We start from the raw sequence: 19,137 nt of genomic DNA, 5'->3' as shown, positions 1-19,137 counted from the left end.
GGGCAGTTAGCCCCCAGTGCTACTGTAGGGCCTCCCCTAGCCAAGGCGGTCCCCAAGGTTTCAGTGTTCTCTGGTCAGTGAGCTGTCACAAGGCAACGAAAATCTGATGCTTTCCCTCCAACAGAATGTGGAATAGTTAACGTCATTAAAAGACCGTCTGGCAGCGTGGAAACTACTGCCAAATGTGTCTCCATGGGTTCTGTCATCTGCAGGCCGCACATACCTTCCTGGGACCTTTCTGTGGTCCTGGAAGATCTGGCAGGTGCCCCATTTGAGCCCTTACAGTGGATCTACTACCTGAAGCTGGAGGGCTGATTTATCACTCTCAGCCAGAACTACGGAAACTGTGGTTCTAGCCCATGAGGGGCACCAGCTCATAGATTCTGGTCTCACAACTGAGGTTCTAGAGACCATGTTGAACCATAGAGCACCATCCACGAGGAAATTGTATGCACTCAAGTGTCGGCTTTTTGTCTTGTGGTATGAGGAACGCCAGCTAGACCCAGTGAACTGCGCAATAGCTACAGTCCTGGAGTTCTTACAAGAACGTTTCTCAGCGGGGTGGGCTCCTTCTACGATCGAGGTTTAAGTGGCCGCCATTTTGGCCAGCCACACCCCTGTTGATGGAACCTCTGTGGGCCAACATCCTCTAACTTTGAGGTTTATGCGTGGTGTCAGGAGGCTGAGGCCCATTTGCAGGCTGCGCATACCTTCCTGGGACCTTTCTGTGGTCCTGGAAGGTCTGTCAGGTGCCCCATTTGAGCCCTTAGATTCAGCCTCTGAGAAGCTTCCTAAAGTGCCTACATCGGCTGCCCACCTGTGGTGTTGCAGGCTTTCTGCCCTCCTCCATTCCCCACACCGGAACAAGAGAGAATGTGCCTGCTGTGTCCAGTGAGGGCTCTCTGTACTTACGTCTACCGCTCCGGCCAGTGGTGAAAGTCAGAGCAGCTGCTGGTCTGCTTTGGCGGCGACAGTACAGGTGATGCTGTGTCAAAGCAGCGCATCTCTAATTGGATAGTGGAAGCAATCTCTATTGCTTATGAGGTGCGCGGATTCACTACGCCTCTGGGCACAAGGGTTTATTCCACTAGGGCGGTCGCCTCCGCGAAGGCTTTGTCCAAAGGCTTTATCCTTACAGGATGTGTGTGCTGCTGCAGGGTGGTCTACGTCACACACATTCATTTGTTATTACAGCTTGGATATTCATTCCACCCGGGCTCGAGTGTCTTGCAGTGACCCTCGGGCTTGGGTCTTTTTGAACAGGCCGTACCCTCGGTATGACGGAGTGGGTATTCTCGTTCCCATAGTGTTATGCTAAACGCAACGTGGAGTTCCCTTTGAAAGGGAACATCTGTAACTGTGTTCCCTGAGACCCTGTTTATCATACCAGGGTAGGCCTGTGAATTGCGTCTTCGCTTTGGATAGTAGAGGCTGATGGCGCAGTTCACAGGTGCCATATTTATATCACGTGACGCGCTTAATTGCCACATCACCTGATCATGGCAGGCCTATAAATAGGCATAATTTTACACAAGCTTCAGATGCCGGTGGCGCGCGAGAGGCACTCCCCCACATAGTATTATGCTAAATGCAATGTCTAGTTCCCTTCTCAGGGAACAGGGTTACATGCATAACCCAGACGTTTTGCATATTATGCAAATTAGTTTGAAATCTTAGTGGGTTGCACACGATGGTTCTTGAACTCCGAAAGATTCAGTGGAGAAAAAGTATTTTCTTTTTAGGGCTTACAGTTGATGAAATAAAGCATATGACCTGAATATAAGATGCATGAAAATGTTGAGGAAGTTTCTGTTCAGAAATGACTGGAATGCTGTCCTTCTTCTTACTTTAATTTGAGTCCTACTCTAACACACCTTGGTCTGGAATTCAGAAAACGAAACACTGTGTCTGCGAAACACTGAAACAGTGATCAGGTATAAATGAAAGTTCAGTTAGATGGAAGTTACAGAGTTCTGAATTTTACAATGACAGCCAGAGTAAAGTCGCAAGACCCCCAAATCTACCTGTTCGAGCTGAAGGGAATAAAAATTCTAAACACTTGCATGACCAAAGTCAGTTTAACCAGAGCCATAAATGCTTACCCATTAACAAATATTAGCAAAACATCCTCATACTTTATAGCTCCACCCACTTTCTCTTTCACACTATAAACATAGAAGACGAATGTTTCCACGTACTCCTCTCTCTTACTCTGTGTCTGAGGAAAATGGCCGAGGCCAGTATTTCAGTAGATCAGGATCAGTTCAGCTGTCCAGTCTGTCTGGATCTCCTGAAGGATCCGGTGGCGATCCCCTGTGGTCACAGTTTCTGTAAGGTGTGTATTAATGACTGCTGGGATCAGGAGGATCAGAAGGGCGTCTACAGCTGTCCTCAGTGCAGAGACACTTTCACTCCGAGGCCTGTTCTACGCAGAAACAACATGCTGGCTGAAGTGGTGGAGAAACTGAAGAGGACTGAAGTCCAAGCTGCTTCTCCTGCTCACTGTTACGCTGGACCTGGAGATGTGGAGTGTGATTTCTGCACCGGGAGGAAACACAAAGCCGTCAAGTCCTGTCTGATGTGTCTGGCTTCATTTTGTGAAACTCATCTGAAACCTCATCTAGAAATTCCTGCTTTGAAAAAACACACATTAATCGAAGCCTCAGCAAAACTACAAGAGAAGATCTGCTCTCAACATGATAAAATAATGGAGATCTACTGTCGTACCGATCAGACCTACATCTGTTACTTGTGTATGATGGATAATCACAAAGGACACGACACCGTCACAGTCACAGCAGAAAGAGCCGAGAAACAGGTGAGAACTAATTACTCTTTGTAATACGCTTTCTGTCAGTCATTTTACAGACACTCTGTGGGCTACCATAGATCCTAGGAGCGGAGCGCTAAAAGAAAAAAAAAGACTTTTTACCTAATGCACCATTAACTGCCATAAATATGCACCTACCAACCTCATAATTTATAATCTCAGGAATATTAATGATGTGTCCTCAGAGAGAGTTAAAGGAGGAGCAGATGAAATCCCAGCAGAGAATCCAGGAGAAGCAGAAGAAGGTGCAGGAGCTGAAACAGGCTGTGAACACTATAAAGGTGAGCAGTGAGCAGAGACAGAGCTGCTCCTAGAAACACACACAACATGGACAACGAGTCGTTTAGAGGCCCAGTAAGAGACAGAATGATAGATGAGCTTTAAATGGACCTTCATCTTTTGTGTGTCTGCAAACAGTTCCAAACACAGACAGCAGTGGAGGACAGTGAGAGGATCTTTACTGAGATGATCAGCTCCATGGAGAAAAGGCGCTCGGAGGTGACGGAGCTGATCAGAGCTCAGGAGAAGGCTGAACTGAGTCGAGCTGAACGACTCCTGGAGCAACTGGAGCAGGAGATCGCTGATCTTCAGAGGAGAGTCACTGAGCTGGAGCAGCTTTCACACACACACGATCACCTCCACTTCCTCCAGGTAACACTCACTGTCTGATCTACAGAGACAGATGTTCCTCACACACTCTCTAAAACACTTCTTATTAAAGCAACAATAAATGTCACCAGTCTGTCTTTGGTGTAATTTGATCTGATATTATTCTAAGAACAGGTGAGTTTATAGTTCATTATGGGTTTTTAGCTTCTCTTAAAATCGCCTTTATATAGTTTTTCCCCATTTTGATGTTTGATGTAAAACATTAACTGGAGCTCTTGACCTGTATCTGCATGAGTTTTGCATCGGAATGCTGCCACGTGATTGGCTGATATGATAATGAATGAGCTGGGGGTAGAGATGTTCCTATTCAGGTTCCCGGTGAGCTTAGAATAATGATAATTTTATGAGTACTTTATTCACACATGCTGTTTATCTTTACATGTACATGACATTTTCTAGACTTTCGCTTCTGGACGTCGGTCTCCTCCATTAGACAGAGCAGAGTTTCAGACATCCAGCATCACTGACCTTCAACATCTCTCATTTGATGGAGTGAGGAATTCTCTCTCGGACCTGAAGAAGAGACTCGAGGAATTCTGTGAGGAGGAATTCAACAAACTCCTTCCACATGGTAAGAGGAGCTGTTCCTGCTGGAGAAACACCACGATGGACGTCTTTACTCGCTCAGCAACAGCCATATGCCCGTTAATAAATAAACTTGATTACTTGAGCTGTAGTAAATTGGCATGATTACTAGCTCAGATGTTTATTTATTCCTAAATTACTTTTGTAGCCAGTTTGCTCTGACCAAAGTCCTTTGATCTAAAATACTAATTTAAAGCGAATTAACTATCACCCTAAACTTTTACAACCTGATGATGTTTTTGACTTCGTTTCCATTTTTCTCTCCACAGCTGCAGCGGTTCAGCAGGCGATTTCACCATCAGAGCCAGAAAGCAGAGAAGATTTTCTGAAATGTACATCCGAACACACACACACACACACACACACACACACACACACACACACACACACACACACACACACACACACACACACTCTTTACTGACTGATGTGTCTTCTCCTTTAAAAAAAAAAAAAAGCATATTCTGTTCAGATTGTTTAGTTTGATTCTCTCGTTTTAATTTTAGATTTCCATTATCTGACTCTGGATCCAAACACGGCATATCGTCACCTCAGACTGTCTGAGAACGACAGAGTGGCGAGGTACAGCGAGAGAAAGATGACGTTCTTTGATCATCCAGAAAGCTTTGAATGCTTTGCTCAGGTGTTGTGTAAGGAGAGTGTGTGTGGACGCTGTTACTGGGAGGTGGAGTGGAGCGGTGATGGTGTGTCCATATCGGTCTCATATAAAGGAATCGGAAGGAAAGGACGGGGTGATGAGTGTCTGTTTGGACGCAACAATCAGTCCTGGAGTCTGTGGTGTTCTTCTTCTTCCCTCTCTTTCTATCACAACAACATTAAGACCGAGCTCAGAGTTCCATCATCCTCCAGAATAGGAGTGTATGTGGATCACAGTGCAGGAACTCTGTCCTTCTACAGCGTCTCTGACACGATGAGACTCTTCCACAGAGTCCGCACCACATTCACTCAGCCTCTATACACCGGGTTCTGGGTGGGTATTCAATCACTTGTGAGGTTGGGTGATCCAAAATAATAAGTCTGTGGTATTTAATGGTCTGTAACAGGTTGATACAAATTGATGCATATTTTTATGCATTAAATCGTTAAAACGCTGGGTTTCGACTCAGCCTAGGGTCATCATGAATACTGTTGTATAGAGTTGTGGGTTTTTTAATGGAAAAACAATACAAATGAGTTTTCTTCAACATTGATGTAAGGACGTGAAATCATTTGAGTGGCTTAAATGATTAAACTGGGAATGTTTGAAGTTCTTTAATATGAATTCAGTGTATTTTATATGATCACTATCCTATATTTATTAGGGACGCCACCAGAAAGGTTCTGTTGAAAATAGTCAAAACTGCACTTTTGGTTTTTGGACAAAAATGGAAATGATTGGAAAATGATTTGACCCAAATTTTGACACAAAAAGATTGAGTAGTCCTACAACAAAAAGTTCCAAATAATGTTGAAGTGTGATTTTGTTTTGTTTTTTAAATCAGTTCCCAAATGCATATGCATACATGCAACAACCTTTAAATAATTAAAACATTGAAAAGTAATTTCATAAAGCTTCATAGCTGTAAAAGATGCACAACTATGGGGCTACTACCTCATAAAGCTCAAATAATGCACTTTATTTCATCATTGACCTCTATATATAGATTATATATATATATATATATATATATGTGTGTGTGTGTGTGTGTGTGTGTGTGTGTGTGTGTGTGTGTGTGTGTGTGTGTGTGTGGAAAAGCTGTGTAAACAAAGGCCTGTATTATTAGCAGTAATATTATTTCACCAAGTGGAAATACAAATAGCAAAACAACACATCTTGTTTGTATGTGTTTGTAAGTAGGAGATCTACACACTCTCTTGGTTGCCCCTTCCTGCCTTGACTTTACCCCTGGATTAGCCAAGGCCTTCCTGTATCCTATGCCAGATTATATTCCTAAAATGCCTACATCTGTTGCCCAGCCTGTGGTGTTGCAGGCTTTCTGCCCTCCTCTGTTCCTCACACCGGAACAAGAGAGGATGCACCTGCTGTGTCCAGTGAGGGCTCTCTGTACTTACGTCCACCGCTCCGGCCAGTGGCGTAAGTCAGAGCAGCTGCTGGTCTGCTTTGGTGGCGACAGTAGAGGTGATGCTGTGTCAAAGCAGCGCATCTCTAATTGGATAGCGGAAGCAATCTCTATAGCTTATGAGGCATGTGGTCTCGCTACGCCTCTGGGCATAAGGGCTCATTCCACTAGGGGGGTTGCCCTAGGCTTTGTCCAATGGGGTATCCTTACAGGATGTGTGTGCTGCTGCAGGGTGATCTATGCCACACACATTCATTCAATATCACAGCCTGGGTATTCATTCCACCTCGGGCTCGAGTGTCTTGCAGTGACCCTCTGGCTTGGGTCTTTTTGAACAGGCCGTACCCTCGGTATGACGGAGTGGGTATTCACGTTCCCATAGTGTTATGCTAATCGCAACGTGGAGTTCCCTTTGAAAGGGAACATCTGGGTTACTCATGTAACCCTGTTCCCTGTGAAGGGAATGAGACGTTGCGTAGCTTTTTCATACCGGGGTGGGCCTGTGGATTGCGTCTTCGCTTCAGATAATAGAGGCTGATGGCGCAGTTCACAGGTGCATTATATATATATATATATATATATATATATATATATATATATATATATATATATATATATATATAATCACGCAATGCGCTTAATTGCCAAGTCACCTGATCATGGCAGGCCTATAAATAGAGGCGTTATTTTACACAAGCTTCAGATTCTGGTCGCGCGCATGGGTGCTCCCATACTGTAATGCTAAACGCAACACTGTAATGCATAACCCAGACGTTTTTATGTGCATTTCGGAGATTTTATTCACATCTGGTGTTTAAAATGTATTGAAATATGTGGATGGAAACAAAGCTTTTGATACAGCTGCACAATAAAATCCTTTTACTCCAGGAGAAGGTTTAGTGCATGTTTGATAAACAAACACATATATACAGTATCTGTTTATTTATACACATTCTATTCACACAGGATTACACTATAATCACTAATAGTCATGAAGGTTAAATGTTGAATCCCCACACATTTCACTCTTTTATGTAGCTTCACCGTCCTTTGTCTCTCTATGAAGCTCCGCCTACTTTCACTCTCTCTGTTATAGAGTAACAAACACAGAAGTCAAAAGTTCATTTAGGTGTAAATGAGACTTCAAACGACTCTCTCACTCAGTGTGTGAGTGCAGGAAAATGGCCGCAGCCAGTATTTCAGTAGATCAGGAAGAGTTCATCTGTCCAGTGTGTCTGGATCTCCTGAAGGATCCGGTGACGATCCACTGTGGTCACAGTTACTGTAAGGTGTGTATTAATGACTGCTGGGATCAGGAAGATGAGAGCGGAGTGTATCGCTGTCCTCAGTGCAGAGACACTTTCACTCCGAGGCCTGTTCTACGCAGAAACAACATGCTGGCTGAAGTGGTGGAGAAACTGAAGAAGACTGAAGTCCAAGCTGCTTCTCCTGCTCACTGTTACGCTGGACCTGGAGATGTGGAGTGTGATTTCTGCACCGGGAGAAAACACAAAGCCGTCAAGTCCTGTCTGATGTGTCTGGCTTCTCTTTGTGAAACTCATCTGAAACCTCATCTTGAACGACCTGCTCTAAAAAAGCACACATTAGTTGAAGCCACAACAAAACTACCAGAGAAGATCTGCTCTGAACATAACAGACTGATGGAGATCTACTGTCGTACTGATCAAAGATTTATCTGTTCATTCTGTTTGTTGGATAAACATAAAGGCCATAATGCTGTATTAAGTAAAGCAGAAAGTACTGAGAAACAGGTGAGAATGAATTAATCCTCATTTTATGTATAAGAATTAAAATTGGAATTTCAATAGATTAATCTTTTTGAAATGGTTTATTAAACTGAATATGATGTCCTCATAAGTGTGGTAAATAAAATTGTTCTGGCCCAGCATACTCAGATTCAGAAATGAACTTTTGATCAGCCAACACCTATTTTACACCTTACACTAGTAAAAGTTGAGTGAACTTTAACCTTTTTACTGCTGTTAATATTTACCCTCTCAGAATTTATAATCTTATGAAATTAATTATTTGTTCTCAGAGAGAGTTAAAGAAGGAGCGGAGGAAATCCCAGCAGAGAATCCAGGAGAAGCAGAAGAAGGTGCAGGAGCTGAAACAGACTGTGAACACTATAAAGGTGAGCAGTGAGCAGAGACAGAGCTGCTCCTAGAAACACACACAACATGGACAACGAGTCGTTTAGAGGCCCAGTAAGAGACGGAATGATAGATGAGCTTTAAATGGACCTTCATCTTTTGTGTGTCTGCAAACAGTTCCAAACACAGACAGCAGTGGAGGACAGTGAGATAATCTTTACTGAGATGATCAGCTCCATGGAGAAAAGGCGCTCGGAGGTGACGGAGCTGATCAGAGCTCAGGAGAAGGCTGAACTGAGTCGAGCTGAACGACTCCTGGAGCAACTGGAGCAGGAGATCGCTGATCTTCAGAGGAGAGTCACTGAGCTGGAGCAGCTTTCACACACACACGATCACCTCCACTTCCTCCAGGTAACACTCACTGTCTGATCTACAGAGACAGATGTTCTTCACACACTCTCTAAATCACCTCTTATAAAATTCAAGACAGCAAGGAATGACTCTTCATACTGTATGGTACTCTCTGATATATACTACTGGATGTAAACATGACCACGTTACAAAATCATGAAATCAAGAAATACTGAAACTGCAAAACACAATTGTAATTGTAGGTGTATTTTGTTCTTTTGTTCATGCATGCCATTTACCCCGTTTTATGTTTAATTTGCTTTCTGTAGGATTTAGTGTCTCGACGTCGGTCTCCTCCATTAGACAGAGCAGAGTTTCAGACATCCAGCATCACTGACCTTCAACATCTCTCATTTGATGGAGTGAGGAATTCTCTCTCGGACCTGAAGAAGAGACTCGAGGAATTCTGTGAGGAGGAATTCAACAAACTCCTTCCACATGGTAAGAGGAGCTGTTCCTGCTGGAGAAACACCACGATGGACGTCTTTACTTGCTCTGTGGCAGTTTAGAGTTTTTAACACTCGTCTGATTAGAGTCTTGATGATGAACTGCTGATGTGAATGAGTTTGTGTTCGACCTGAGAAACCCTGCACTCTGGTGCTTCAAGACTGAAGTCTGGCACGTGACCTGAACACATTTCTGATCTACGTACAAAAAAAGTGTTTGATTTTATGGGTTTTATTACTGAACCGTTTTATTTCTGTTTCTACAGTTAAGAGTGTTCGGGTCAATTTACCCTCAGACCCACAGAGCAGAGAAGAGTTTCTGAGATGTACGTCTGTTTCTCCCTCAGTGACTGATTTTATTTCCCTTTTAAAATATCTGTACAGACAACTCACTCTCACTCTTCACATAAATATATTCTGTGAATGAAACCCAACATGTTCACATTGTCCAGTTTGTGTTTTTCTCTTTTACTTTAGATTCCCGTGCTTTGACTCTGGATCCCAACACGGCACATCATCACCTTATTCTGTCTGAGAATAACAGAGTGGTGAGGTACAGTGAGAAACAGCAGCAGTACTCTGATCATCCAGAGAGATTTGACTCCTGGCTTCAGGTGTTGAGTAAGGAGAGTGTGTGTGGACGCTGTTACTGGGAGATGGAGCGGAGTGGATGGGAGGGTGTGTCCATAGCAGTCTCATATAAAGGGATCGGCAGGAAAGGACTGGGTAATGAGTGTGGGTTTGGACTCAATGATCAGTCCTGGAGTCTGGAGTGTTCATCTTCTTCTCTCTTGTTCTATCACAACAAAATTAATACTAAGCATCGATTTCCACCAACCTCCAGAATAGGAGTGTATGTGGATCACAGTGCAGGAACTCTGTCCTTCTACAGCGTCTCTGACACGATGAAGCTCTGCCACAGAGTCCGCACCACATTCACTCAGCCTCTATACGCTGGGATTGGACTGCACAGGTCTGTTTTGAATAAATCAGGACAAACTGTGAGGTTATGGGATCCAAAATAATGAGTCTGTGTTGTTTTATGGTCAGCATCAGGCTTGTGCAATATAACGATTGCTCAACAATTTAAACGGAGTGTACAGGTATGATCAGAATACACCACTGCCTGTTATCACCAAAAAATACAGCACATTGATTTGTGCAGGTGTTTTGAACTCTCCAATATTAACTGATACCATCTGGAAGCTCCACCATCTTCTCCCCATCTCGAATGCTCGGGACTCGAGGGGTGTCCTTGATTTCTGTGATTTCTGTTAAACTGGGAATGTTTTGAGATCTTTAATATGAATTCAGTGTATTTTATATGATCAGTATCCTATATTTATTAGGGACGCCACCAGAAAGGTTCTGTTGAAAATGGTCAAAACTGCACCTTTGGTTTTTGGGCAAAAGGGAAAATGATCTGACCCAAATTTTGACACAAAAAGTTCCAAATATAAATGTCACACACAGTTCCAAAATGCATATGCATACATCCCAAATATTATTGCAAATGCTCATTTTTGGTCTGTAAAGAAATTCAGGAGAAGGGGAAAAATCATTATCGAGCAAGCCTAATCAGTTTCAGATAAAATTCCTGTGACAAACCTTTAAATCATTAAAACACTGAAAAGTGATTTCATAAAGCTTCATAGCTGCATAACTATGGGGCTACTACCTCATAAAGCTCAAATGTACTTTATTTCATCATTGACCTCTAAATAAAGATTTTTTTCATAACTTACTTTTTTTTAAAACTTGTGTAAACAAAGACTATATTTAGTAGTAATATTATTTCACCAAGTGGAAATACAAATAGCAAAACAACACAGATCTCGTTTTTAATAATAAACCCACATCCGTCATTTAGGATTGATAAAGATCAGCTATTAATTATTAGATATTAATTTCATTAAATATCAGTTAAAAAGTCTTCCACGTTATTGTCATTTAATCAGGAACGTGTTGCAGTCCGGACTGCTTTTAGTGTGACACAGCGGGAGACTGAGGAGATTTTCTTTTTCGCGTTTTGAATAGTAAAAATAGCCAAATAAAATACTAAACGTTGTATTTTGTAACGATTCGGTGCATATGGACACTTTTATAGTGATATTAGTTCGTTTCAGCCGCTGTGTGGAGAAATGAGATTTATTTCGCGGTAAAATCTTCAACGCTAATCTGCTAATGCACACAGCTAGTGATTCACAAATGATTCATTTTACTGAGTCGAATTGTTCAGTGATTCGATTCCTTTCATACAAGAAAGAGTTTAAAACGCGTCGTCTATAATGTAAAAACAAGCTTGTGTGGCCATTAAAACGTTAATTATTACTGTTTTGTTTCAGTTATGATTAAATACAGCCATCACTGTGGCAATCAACTTGAATGAGAGACTCAGAACTTGTAAAGTCAAAATATAAAATTATTAAATATGGGTTAAAAAAGAAATAAATGATATTTTTGCCTAATAAAAATACTACCACAGTAACATTTATTTATCGACGGCATTGGACTAGTCAACGTGCACCGCTAATGACGCTAAAATATTTTATAAAGGTCCAATTTATCTACTTAAGCAGAAGAGAAAGTTTTTGTTTTAACTTGAATTTAAAATTCTACTTTTAAAGTAAAAATGAACGCTTATCTAGAGTGGAATTAGAAACCCTGACATTCTATCTAACACGGTCTCACGTTTGCAAACTTTAACAATTCACAAATGACTCAATTTGTATGGAAAGCTAACCATGGTCAGGTGTAGGGGCGGAGTTAGGGTGATTTATGGGCGGGGCTAATGTTTGTATTTTTCCTTAGTTAGGACTTCATTAACTAGAAATCGAACAAAATCTGACTACGTTACTCACGTTTTTGGTGGATTTAAAAAAGAAAACTCAATTTAATTATATTTTTGTAGAAAAATAATGGTTGGATGTTTTCAATATCGCTGATAAAGCACAGAAGTATGATGGAGTCCATTGATATCCAGGGAAAATAAAATAAACCTATTTGTGTCATGACTTTAAAAGGTAGAAATGAACTGAGAAGTAAAAGCACAAACAGTTATTTTTATTTATTGTCAGGTAGCCAAGTACAAATCCCCTGAAATGATGCTTAAGTATAGTAACAAAGTTGTGTCTATTGCTACACAAAACTTCTGAAATGGCTAATAATAATAATAATAATAATAATAATAATAATAATAATAATAATAATCGGTGACAGCCGGGCTGCATTCATCATTAGGCACATTAGCAGTTTATGAGCCATGTGTTAATTTAAAAATCACTGCAACATGGAGGACAAGTGTGATGTTCCCAAAAACACTCAACTTTTTTTTTAAGGATGCAGACAGAATAATGGAGAACAATTGTATGTTGTATGTATGTTGCATATTTGGATGATTTGACCTGGGTTCATTTGGGTCTTCTAGCGCATAAAAGATTTCTTTGGTGTTTTCTCATGACAAGTGGTTAGATAAGAGAAGTGTGTGTGTGTGTGTGTGTGTGTGTGTGTGTGTGTGTGTGTGTGTGTGTGTGTGTGTGTGTGTGTCTAGGCGGCAGGGCAGGTGAGAGGCTGGACCCCTTTGATCTCCAGTGCTTTGTTGAGCTGAACCTCCAGAACTTTTCCTGCTTTAATGAGTTTTATGTTCCTCATGCAGCCTTTAAAGGGAGTGTTGATGGACAGACCAAACTGCTTCAGGCCCTCTGTAACACACACACACACACACACACACACACACACACACACACGAGGGAGAGAAATACAAAATGAATTATATTAGCATGCCCGATTTCTTCATAAAATAACTAATAGGCTCTATAGAGAATTTGCGTCTTTTATATGGAAAAAATCCCCACGTCTTTGTCTTCATGAATATATAATTTCTATCTAAAAGGGTAAAATAGTGGGAGGAGTCAATGCAAATCGACTGACTGATCACCAGCCTTTGTGTGGATTGTGTGGAAATGAATTCGTATGAAGGGCAGGTATTAAATTTGGGATATGGAAACTAGAAATTTAAACCGCGATTATTGTCACGGGCTCCCGGTGGTTCCCATGGCGACAAGCTCCATCTGGTTTTGTTATCTGATTGTGTCCACCTGTTTCGTGTTAGGTCTCGACTAGTTTGCGTGTCTGTATTTTCGCAGCGTTTCAGCACACTGTACAGTTCCTTAAGTCAAAGCCGTTACTTTCCGAGTTCCTTCGTTTCTCGTTGCGTCTCTCCGACTCGCGCGTGTTCTTCAGTACCGTTATTATGGATTATCGTACCTTGCAGCTGCCGTCCTGTGCACTGACCCCAGGTAAGTTTAGTTCTGTATTGGATATCTTTCCATTTGATTCGTTTCTCATGCGCTAGTTCGGTCATTCTGTACAATAAAATCGAAGCTTTTCCACACCCGAGCTACAGAACTCAATTTGAAACGTTCTATCACCATAGCAACGGTTTGAATGACGCACCAGGGTATCCGCCCACGTAGACAGGGTCATTGGTGTCGGCGGAGGTGGAGCTAGCATCCGGACTGGCCGCTTCAGATTTTTTGCCGTCCACAATCAGCTCGAGGCGGTGCTTCAGTTTGTGGGCGGTGATGGAATGCCACTGACCATCACAAAGCTCCGCCCCCTGGGAGATGGCCGTGACACGCCCCACTCCGTTATCAGCGTGGAAGAGAAGCTGGAGAGAAAGACAGAGAGGACACCATTAACGCTTGCTCGTCTTTTTCCCCTCATTATTCCACTCTCCCCTTTTTTTAATCCCTTCCTCTCTTTCCCTTTATTTCTCATCATTCTTCTTTCTTTAACTCCACTTCTTTCACACTTTTCTCACCCTATTCCCTCTTAGTCTGTCTTTCTCAGTCTCTCTCTTCCATCCCTCTTTCTTTAACACCTTTTATTCCCTCTTTCCTCTCATTCCCTCTCTCTCTCTGTATAACACCATTCCTCTATTCTTCTAAACCTCATTCCTTCTTTCTCTCTTTACTTTTTTCCTTAACTCCATCTGTTACCAATGCCTTCAGCTTTCTTTCCATCTCTCCCTCTCTCTCTCGTACAGCATCCTTCCTTCATTCTTCTATATCTCATGCCTTCTATCTTTCCTTCTTTCTTTAACTCCATCTATCTCACGTTTCTTCCTTCCCTCCCTCCATCTTTAACACCCTCTTTTCCTCCATCTTTCTTTCCATCTCTCTCTCTCTCTCTCTCTCTCGCTCTCTCTCACCTTGCCATTGACGAGTTCGACGCCGAGTCCGTCCATCGTCTGTCCGCTGATTCCGAGCAGAACTCCGGTGCTGCTGCTGGTGCGGAACTCCATCTCCACGGTCACGTCGTTCCCGACTCTGTAGGTGCTCACTGCATAAAAGGGTTATTGTGGTTTGATACGCAGCCGTGCCTTTATAAGGTCGTGTACTATTCTTACACACTCTTCACTGGTGCAGTGTGTGATTTAGAACACAGCCCGCGCTAACCTGCTTTAGCGTATCCTGTGCCGCTGAAGTACGAGCCGCTCTGCGTGCTGCTGAAACACGAGCCGACCCGGTAGCTGGAGCTCGGGTTCTCCAGGTCCTGCGGGCCGTTCGTCATCCGGAAGTTTCTGATGCAGCCGTTAATGCTGTACACCACCTACACACACACACACACACACACACACACACACACACACACAGAGTAATCCATACAGTTATTTATTTTTAATTCTTATGATGCACAGAAAAATAGAGGTGTGTGTACAATTTAGTGATATTTACTAAAATTTAACAAACATTTATTGTGTGTGTGTGTGTGTGTGTGTGTGTGTGTGTGTGTGTGTGTGTGTGTGCAGTACCGGTCCGATGCGCTTGGTGGTGTAGTTTAGAGGAAGCCCCCCCACGTACAGCTTCCCCACCACGTCCAGGATGTCGGCTTTCTTCGGGCTCACGGTGTGTTTGATGTAACGGCCATCTACCGTCAGGATGCCTCTCTGTTTATCCCTACGCACTTTAATCTAAACACACACACACACACATTTTTACCATTCATATAGAGTTAATCAGCTTCGACATGTTCAGTGTGTGAAGTGTGTGCTTAATGCTAGTGTTTTTATACATTTATTTTACCTATTTATAATATTTATTATAATTAAAAGCAGTAAATTATATATTTTTATTATAAGTGTTACATTATATTTATGTGTATATATATATATATATTTTCCCCAAAGCATCCATGTAATATATTTAAAGTAATCTTTATATTATGAATGAAAGTTATTTATGTAAATATTATGTTATATGTAAGTTTTTTTAATGTAAAAATTGAACAATTAATGGGAGTTGTTGTAAATATTATAAGACCCCCTAAAAGTTCAGATTATTCTGAGTTGGAGTTAAACACTTTATCCTGAAACCGAACCTTGTGCCAGTGTCCGTCATTGATGATGCGCGGGACGCTGACGGACGTGTTCCCGCTGCCGAGGTCGTAGCTCAGGTGAGCCATTCCCTCCTTCACCTGCACCGTGGCAAAGTCGGCGTGGTTGATCCTGGCCATGTAAAACACCAAACCCGAATCGGCCTCCGTCCTCAGCTCGAACTCGATGATCAGACTCGAACACACACAGAGACAGATTTACGACTAAACATGTTGCCACGGTGATATGGCTTACGGTTTATTACAATCACCAAGAAATTGTTGTAAAGATCTGGAAATTGTTTGTATATTGAATTATAATTATAATGTTAAGAAACAGCACTACGTTTTTACCCGCATTTGATGAATATGCAAATTTTCTTTCATTTGCATACCGGGAATATGATTCGCTCTTATAATTTATAATGTGGGTTTTTTTCACCACTCTAAATCCATTATCGACAACGTTCTCAGCTTCCTAAAAGGGTTCTACTTGGGATCCTGTCTGAAAAGTTAACCCTTTGTTGTAGGGTGCTGAAAGGAACCCTTAAAGGTTCCCCGCTGAGAGACAAACCAAAGAACCCGTTAGGATGCTAGATTTGATTAGAACTTTTCATGATGATGATGATGATGATGATGGTTTGTGTTCACCTGTTTTTCACCTTCCTGTCGTCAAACTCGAACGCCATGTGGCTGTTCCTCGAGAGACCAAACTGCGTAGCTAAATCCAGCACTTCAGGCTCCGCCTCCACCGCACAGGACACCTGCGTGATTGGGCGAACAGAACGTTATTCGAATTAGAAACTATACGTCAGTGTAATAATACTCAATGTGAAAAGTTCTGAACACGTGTGTGCATCTGTAGCACGTATGGATTATAGGCGCTGTGCTGCAGTTTGCCTGTAGATGGGGTAAGAGTACACAACATGAGCACTGCTGAGACTCATGGAGTTCTCTAGATGAAGGAAGTTCATTAAAGGGACTGATTTATATCTATTTCCTTTTTTTCCTGCTAATATGACATAATAGGACATTAAAATTTTGGAGACTTAAACAGTTCTGGTTAAAATATTTGGTTCCCCATGAGTTGTATCTCAGAATTTGGGTGCATGTGGATAAGAATGTGTGTTAGCATAGCAGTACCGCTGTATGATGGCCATCAACAGGCATGGCAGGAATGGTGATGACATCAGCAGGAGGCGTGGCCTAGGAGCAGCAGGGCAAAAGGGTAATGCACCATCATGCAGCAATTTGCTATTCGGTTCAAAGGTCTTAGTCCATTCATTTAACTTTCATCAGTTATTAATGCGTTAATGCGTTATCCTTCCTCCTGCCTCCATCCGATAAAACACACAGGAAGCTAGGAACGGAAAAGTGAGAAGCGGCCATTTTGACTAGCATGAACAATGGCTGGTCCGGTGGAGGTTTGCCTGAAGTGCTTCAGTGACATAAAGTACCATGTTGCATCACTGTTAGCCTTTGGTTTCACTTCTGTAGCTTGTTGTAAAGCTTAGCATAAACAGTGGTCTAAATTACACAGTATAACAGTTTAAAAATATTAGCTAAGCTAGTCAGCTACTTAAAACGTGTTAGCCAATTAACTCATAAGCTAAAGTTACCTCTCTAGCAGCGAGATAGCTGATATTTAACAGCTAATCTGATTAAATATACAGCTAGCACACCTAGCCAGCAACATTGTGCTGTGTTTGCTAGCAAGCTCCAAAAATATGCTTAATCCCTAACCCTTACCCCTACTTCAACCCTAACCCTTAACCCCAACCCAAACCCCAACCCTTAACCCCAACTCTAAACCCAACCCTAACCCTAACCCTAAACCCAAACTGCAAACTCCAACCCTTAACCCCAACCCTAACCACTAAACCCAACCCTAACCCCAAACCCCAACCCTTAACCCCAACCCTAAACCCCAAGCCAAAACCCCAACCCTAACACTTAACCCTAACCCCGACCCTAATCCCTAAAAACAACCCCTAACCCTAACTTTCCTACCTAATTATTCATTGTTACACAAAATAATATCCGAATCTGGCAGAAAAATTTTGCTCGCTAGGCAATGATACATATTACAGCACAGAGGGGAAAAAAAAATATGGTGGCCAGATGAATATGTAAAACACCTATAACGAGACCAGAGTGGGCGTGGCTGTCGTGAACAGGGAGTTGCTTCTGGGAAACGCTCTTTAAGGTGATAAACCTGCTAAATGAGGCAGCAAAAGAAGCACAATCAGCATTAGCGTTAGAGCTGTTAGCGTCAGGTCGAGAGGAGGATAAGGTGAAGAGGTAGTGTAGCTTATCTTTTACTCTCTTACTCTCTCCATTCATCTCACTCCACTTCTGTCTCACTATCCCTCTCAATATATAACTCCTGTCGTCAACCCATCTTTGAGGCTAATGGCCTGGAAAAGTGCTCCATTTTTATTGCCGTCCACACACACACACACACTACTATTCTCAGCAGCTGTTCTCCAACCCACTGGCCACCACCACTTTTTTTTTTACCCACAATGCCTCAGTCAGGACGTACTGTGGAAGGTGGAGGTGGTAGTGGTGTTAATTTGGGCGGAGTCACTCCCTGCTCCTCTTCTTCCTTTTCTTCCTCCTCTTCTTCTGGAGCTGGAGGTGGAGGGGGTGGGGCTACATCAGGACACCGCCCAATTTCTGCGTTCTCGAAGGCCACCGGTTGGGAGAAGTCCACGGGGCTGCATTTGAATGACAGACTCGCAGAATTAGACACAAAATATTAACCTCTTTATTTCCCTTAGTAAAAAAAATCAAAGGCAATCTGAACATGCATGAGTATGCAAATGAGAAACACCCCCCTCGTGACTGACCTCAGATCTATGTAGGGCTCTAATCACACATGCTTACTGCTAATCAACCAAACAACAGCAGATGATTAGCTAGCGACAAAAACGGAGACAATAACTTGTTACCCATTAGCTAGCCGATGACATACGCAAAGTGCTAATGAACCTAATAGCTACAGAATAGGCGACGATAGCTTGTCGCTTGTTAGCATAAACGTGTTAACAAGAACTAGCAGATAATTAGCGGATCATTCCATTTAAAGTAGGTTGAAACGTGAATTTTTTTTGTGGTTAACTCAGATCATATCATATCATATCATATCATATCATATCAAGGGCTGGATTTGAGGTTGAATTTTGCTACACAGTGCACGCACGCACACACTCACACACACTCCCACACACCAGAGCGGCTAGTGAATAATGGCCACGGTTATGAGCAAGGACACACTCGTTTAACGCTCTGCCACTGAGGTCAAGGGCTTTCTGACAGAGATTCATACTCGTCATTAACGAAAGAAAAACCCGGCGATTCATTTATATGACTGCACCTCAAAACAGCGCCACAGGCCAAACGAGACTCTCATTTTAAACACACACGCACACACACACACACACACACACGGCATTGCACTTTCTTCTGTGTGTACGGCAGTAATGGCTAACGCAGCTCATCGGATTTACAGCATGTTATTATCGACCCTGATACACAGCTCGATTAGTTTATTACAGCACTAAAAATGTTTTCAGGGCTTTTCATCCCTCGGCTGAAGTGATGCTGGGTGTCCAGTAGGGGGT

At 42.4% G+C, this 19,137-nt stretch overlaps 3 protein-coding genes across 3 annotated transcripts in view; 2 read left to right on the top strand and 1 right to left on the bottom strand.

Moving 5' to 3' along the window:
* Positions 1-2,137: 2,137 nt before the first annotated feature.
* LOC108257886 (tripartite motif-containing protein 16-like protein) lies at positions 2,138-5,731 on the top strand. Its single transcript, XM_017456009.3, has 6 exons — positions 2,138-2,818; positions 3,016-3,111; positions 3,248-3,481; positions 3,899-4,070; positions 4,354-4,416; positions 4,591-5,731. The coding sequence occupies exons 1-6, from the start codon at positions 2,228-2,230 to the stop codon at positions 5,115-5,117; spliced, it is 1,683 nt and encodes a 560-aa protein (XP_017311498.1). The 5' UTR covers positions 2,138-2,227; the 3' UTR covers positions 5,118-5,731.
* Positions 5,732-7,224: 1,493 nt separating this feature from the next.
* Positions 7,225-10,874, top strand: LOC108275324 (E3 ubiquitin/ISG15 ligase TRIM25). The gene is made up of 6 exons (XM_053686256.1): positions 7,225-7,937; positions 8,225-8,320; positions 8,457-8,690; positions 8,960-9,131; positions 9,403-9,462; positions 9,614-10,874. The coding sequence occupies exons 1-6, from the start codon at positions 7,347-7,349 to the stop codon at positions 10,159-10,161; spliced, it is 1,701 nt and encodes a 566-aa protein (XP_053542231.1). The 5' UTR covers positions 7,225-7,346; the 3' UTR covers positions 10,162-10,874.
* Positions 10,875-12,178: 1,304 nt separating this feature from the next.
* Positions 12,179-19,137, bottom strand: part of lama2 (laminin, alpha 2) — a gene marked incomplete at its 5' end in the record, with an annotated part of 72,479 nt that continues 65,520 nt past the window's right edge. The window contains 9 exons of the mRNA XM_053686253.1: positions 12,179-12,837; positions 13,592-13,805; positions 14,349-14,479; positions 14,596-14,749; positions 14,952-15,110; positions 15,518-15,707; positions 16,163-16,275; positions 16,655-16,717; positions 18,057-18,231. Coding sequence (XP_053542228.1) covers positions 12,683-12,837; positions 13,592-13,805; positions 14,349-14,479; positions 14,596-14,749; positions 14,952-15,110; positions 15,518-15,707; positions 16,163-16,275; positions 16,655-16,717; positions 18,057-18,231 — 1,354 coding nt within the window. The remainder of the gene's footprint in view (positions 12,838-13,591; positions 13,806-14,348; positions 14,480-14,595; positions 14,750-14,951; positions 15,111-15,517; positions 15,708-16,162; positions 16,276-16,654; positions 16,718-18,056; positions 18,232-19,137) is intronic.

The sequence above is a fragment of the Ictalurus punctatus genome, chromosome 2 (assembly GCF_001660625.3).
Source record: "Ictalurus punctatus breed USDA103 chromosome 2, Coco_2.0, whole genome shotgun sequence".
Taxonomy (NCBI): Eukaryota; Metazoa; Chordata; class Actinopteri; order Siluriformes; family Ictaluridae; genus Ictalurus; species Ictalurus punctatus.
The sequence above is the reverse complement of the archived record's forward strand: the minus strand, read 5'-3'. Positions and strand labels throughout refer to the sequence as shown.

What these genes read in the sequence shown, in the direction of transcription:
- LOC108275324 (XM_053686256.1), top strand. Translation starts at nt 7,347, where the DNA reads ATGGCCGCAGCCAGTATTTCAGTAGATCAGGAAGAGTTCATCTGTCCA. An exon ending in CAGAAAGTACTGAGAAACAG is followed by an intron (nt 7,938 to 8,224) that starts GTGAGAATGAAT and finishes ATTTGTTCTCAG; the next exon opens with AGAGAGTTAAAGAAGGAGCG. An exon ending in CAACAAACTCCTTCCACATG is followed by an intron (nt 9,132 to 9,402) that starts GTAAGAGGAGCT and finishes CTGTTTCTACAG; the next exon opens with TTAAGAGTGTTCGGGTCAAT.
- LOC108257886 (XM_017456009.3), top strand. Translation starts at nt 2,228, where the DNA reads ATGGCCGAGGCCAGTATTTCAGTAGATCAGGATCAGTTCAGCTGTCCA. An exon ending in CAACAAACTCCTTCCACATG is followed by an intron (nt 4,071 to 4,353) that starts GTAAGAGGAGCT and finishes TTCTCTCCACAG; the next exon opens with CTGCAGCGGTTCAGCAGGCG. An exon ending in CAGAGAAGATTTTCTGAAAT is followed by an intron (nt 4,417 to 4,590) that starts GTACATCCGAAC and finishes TTTTAATTTTAG; the next exon opens with ATTTCCATTATCTGACTCTG.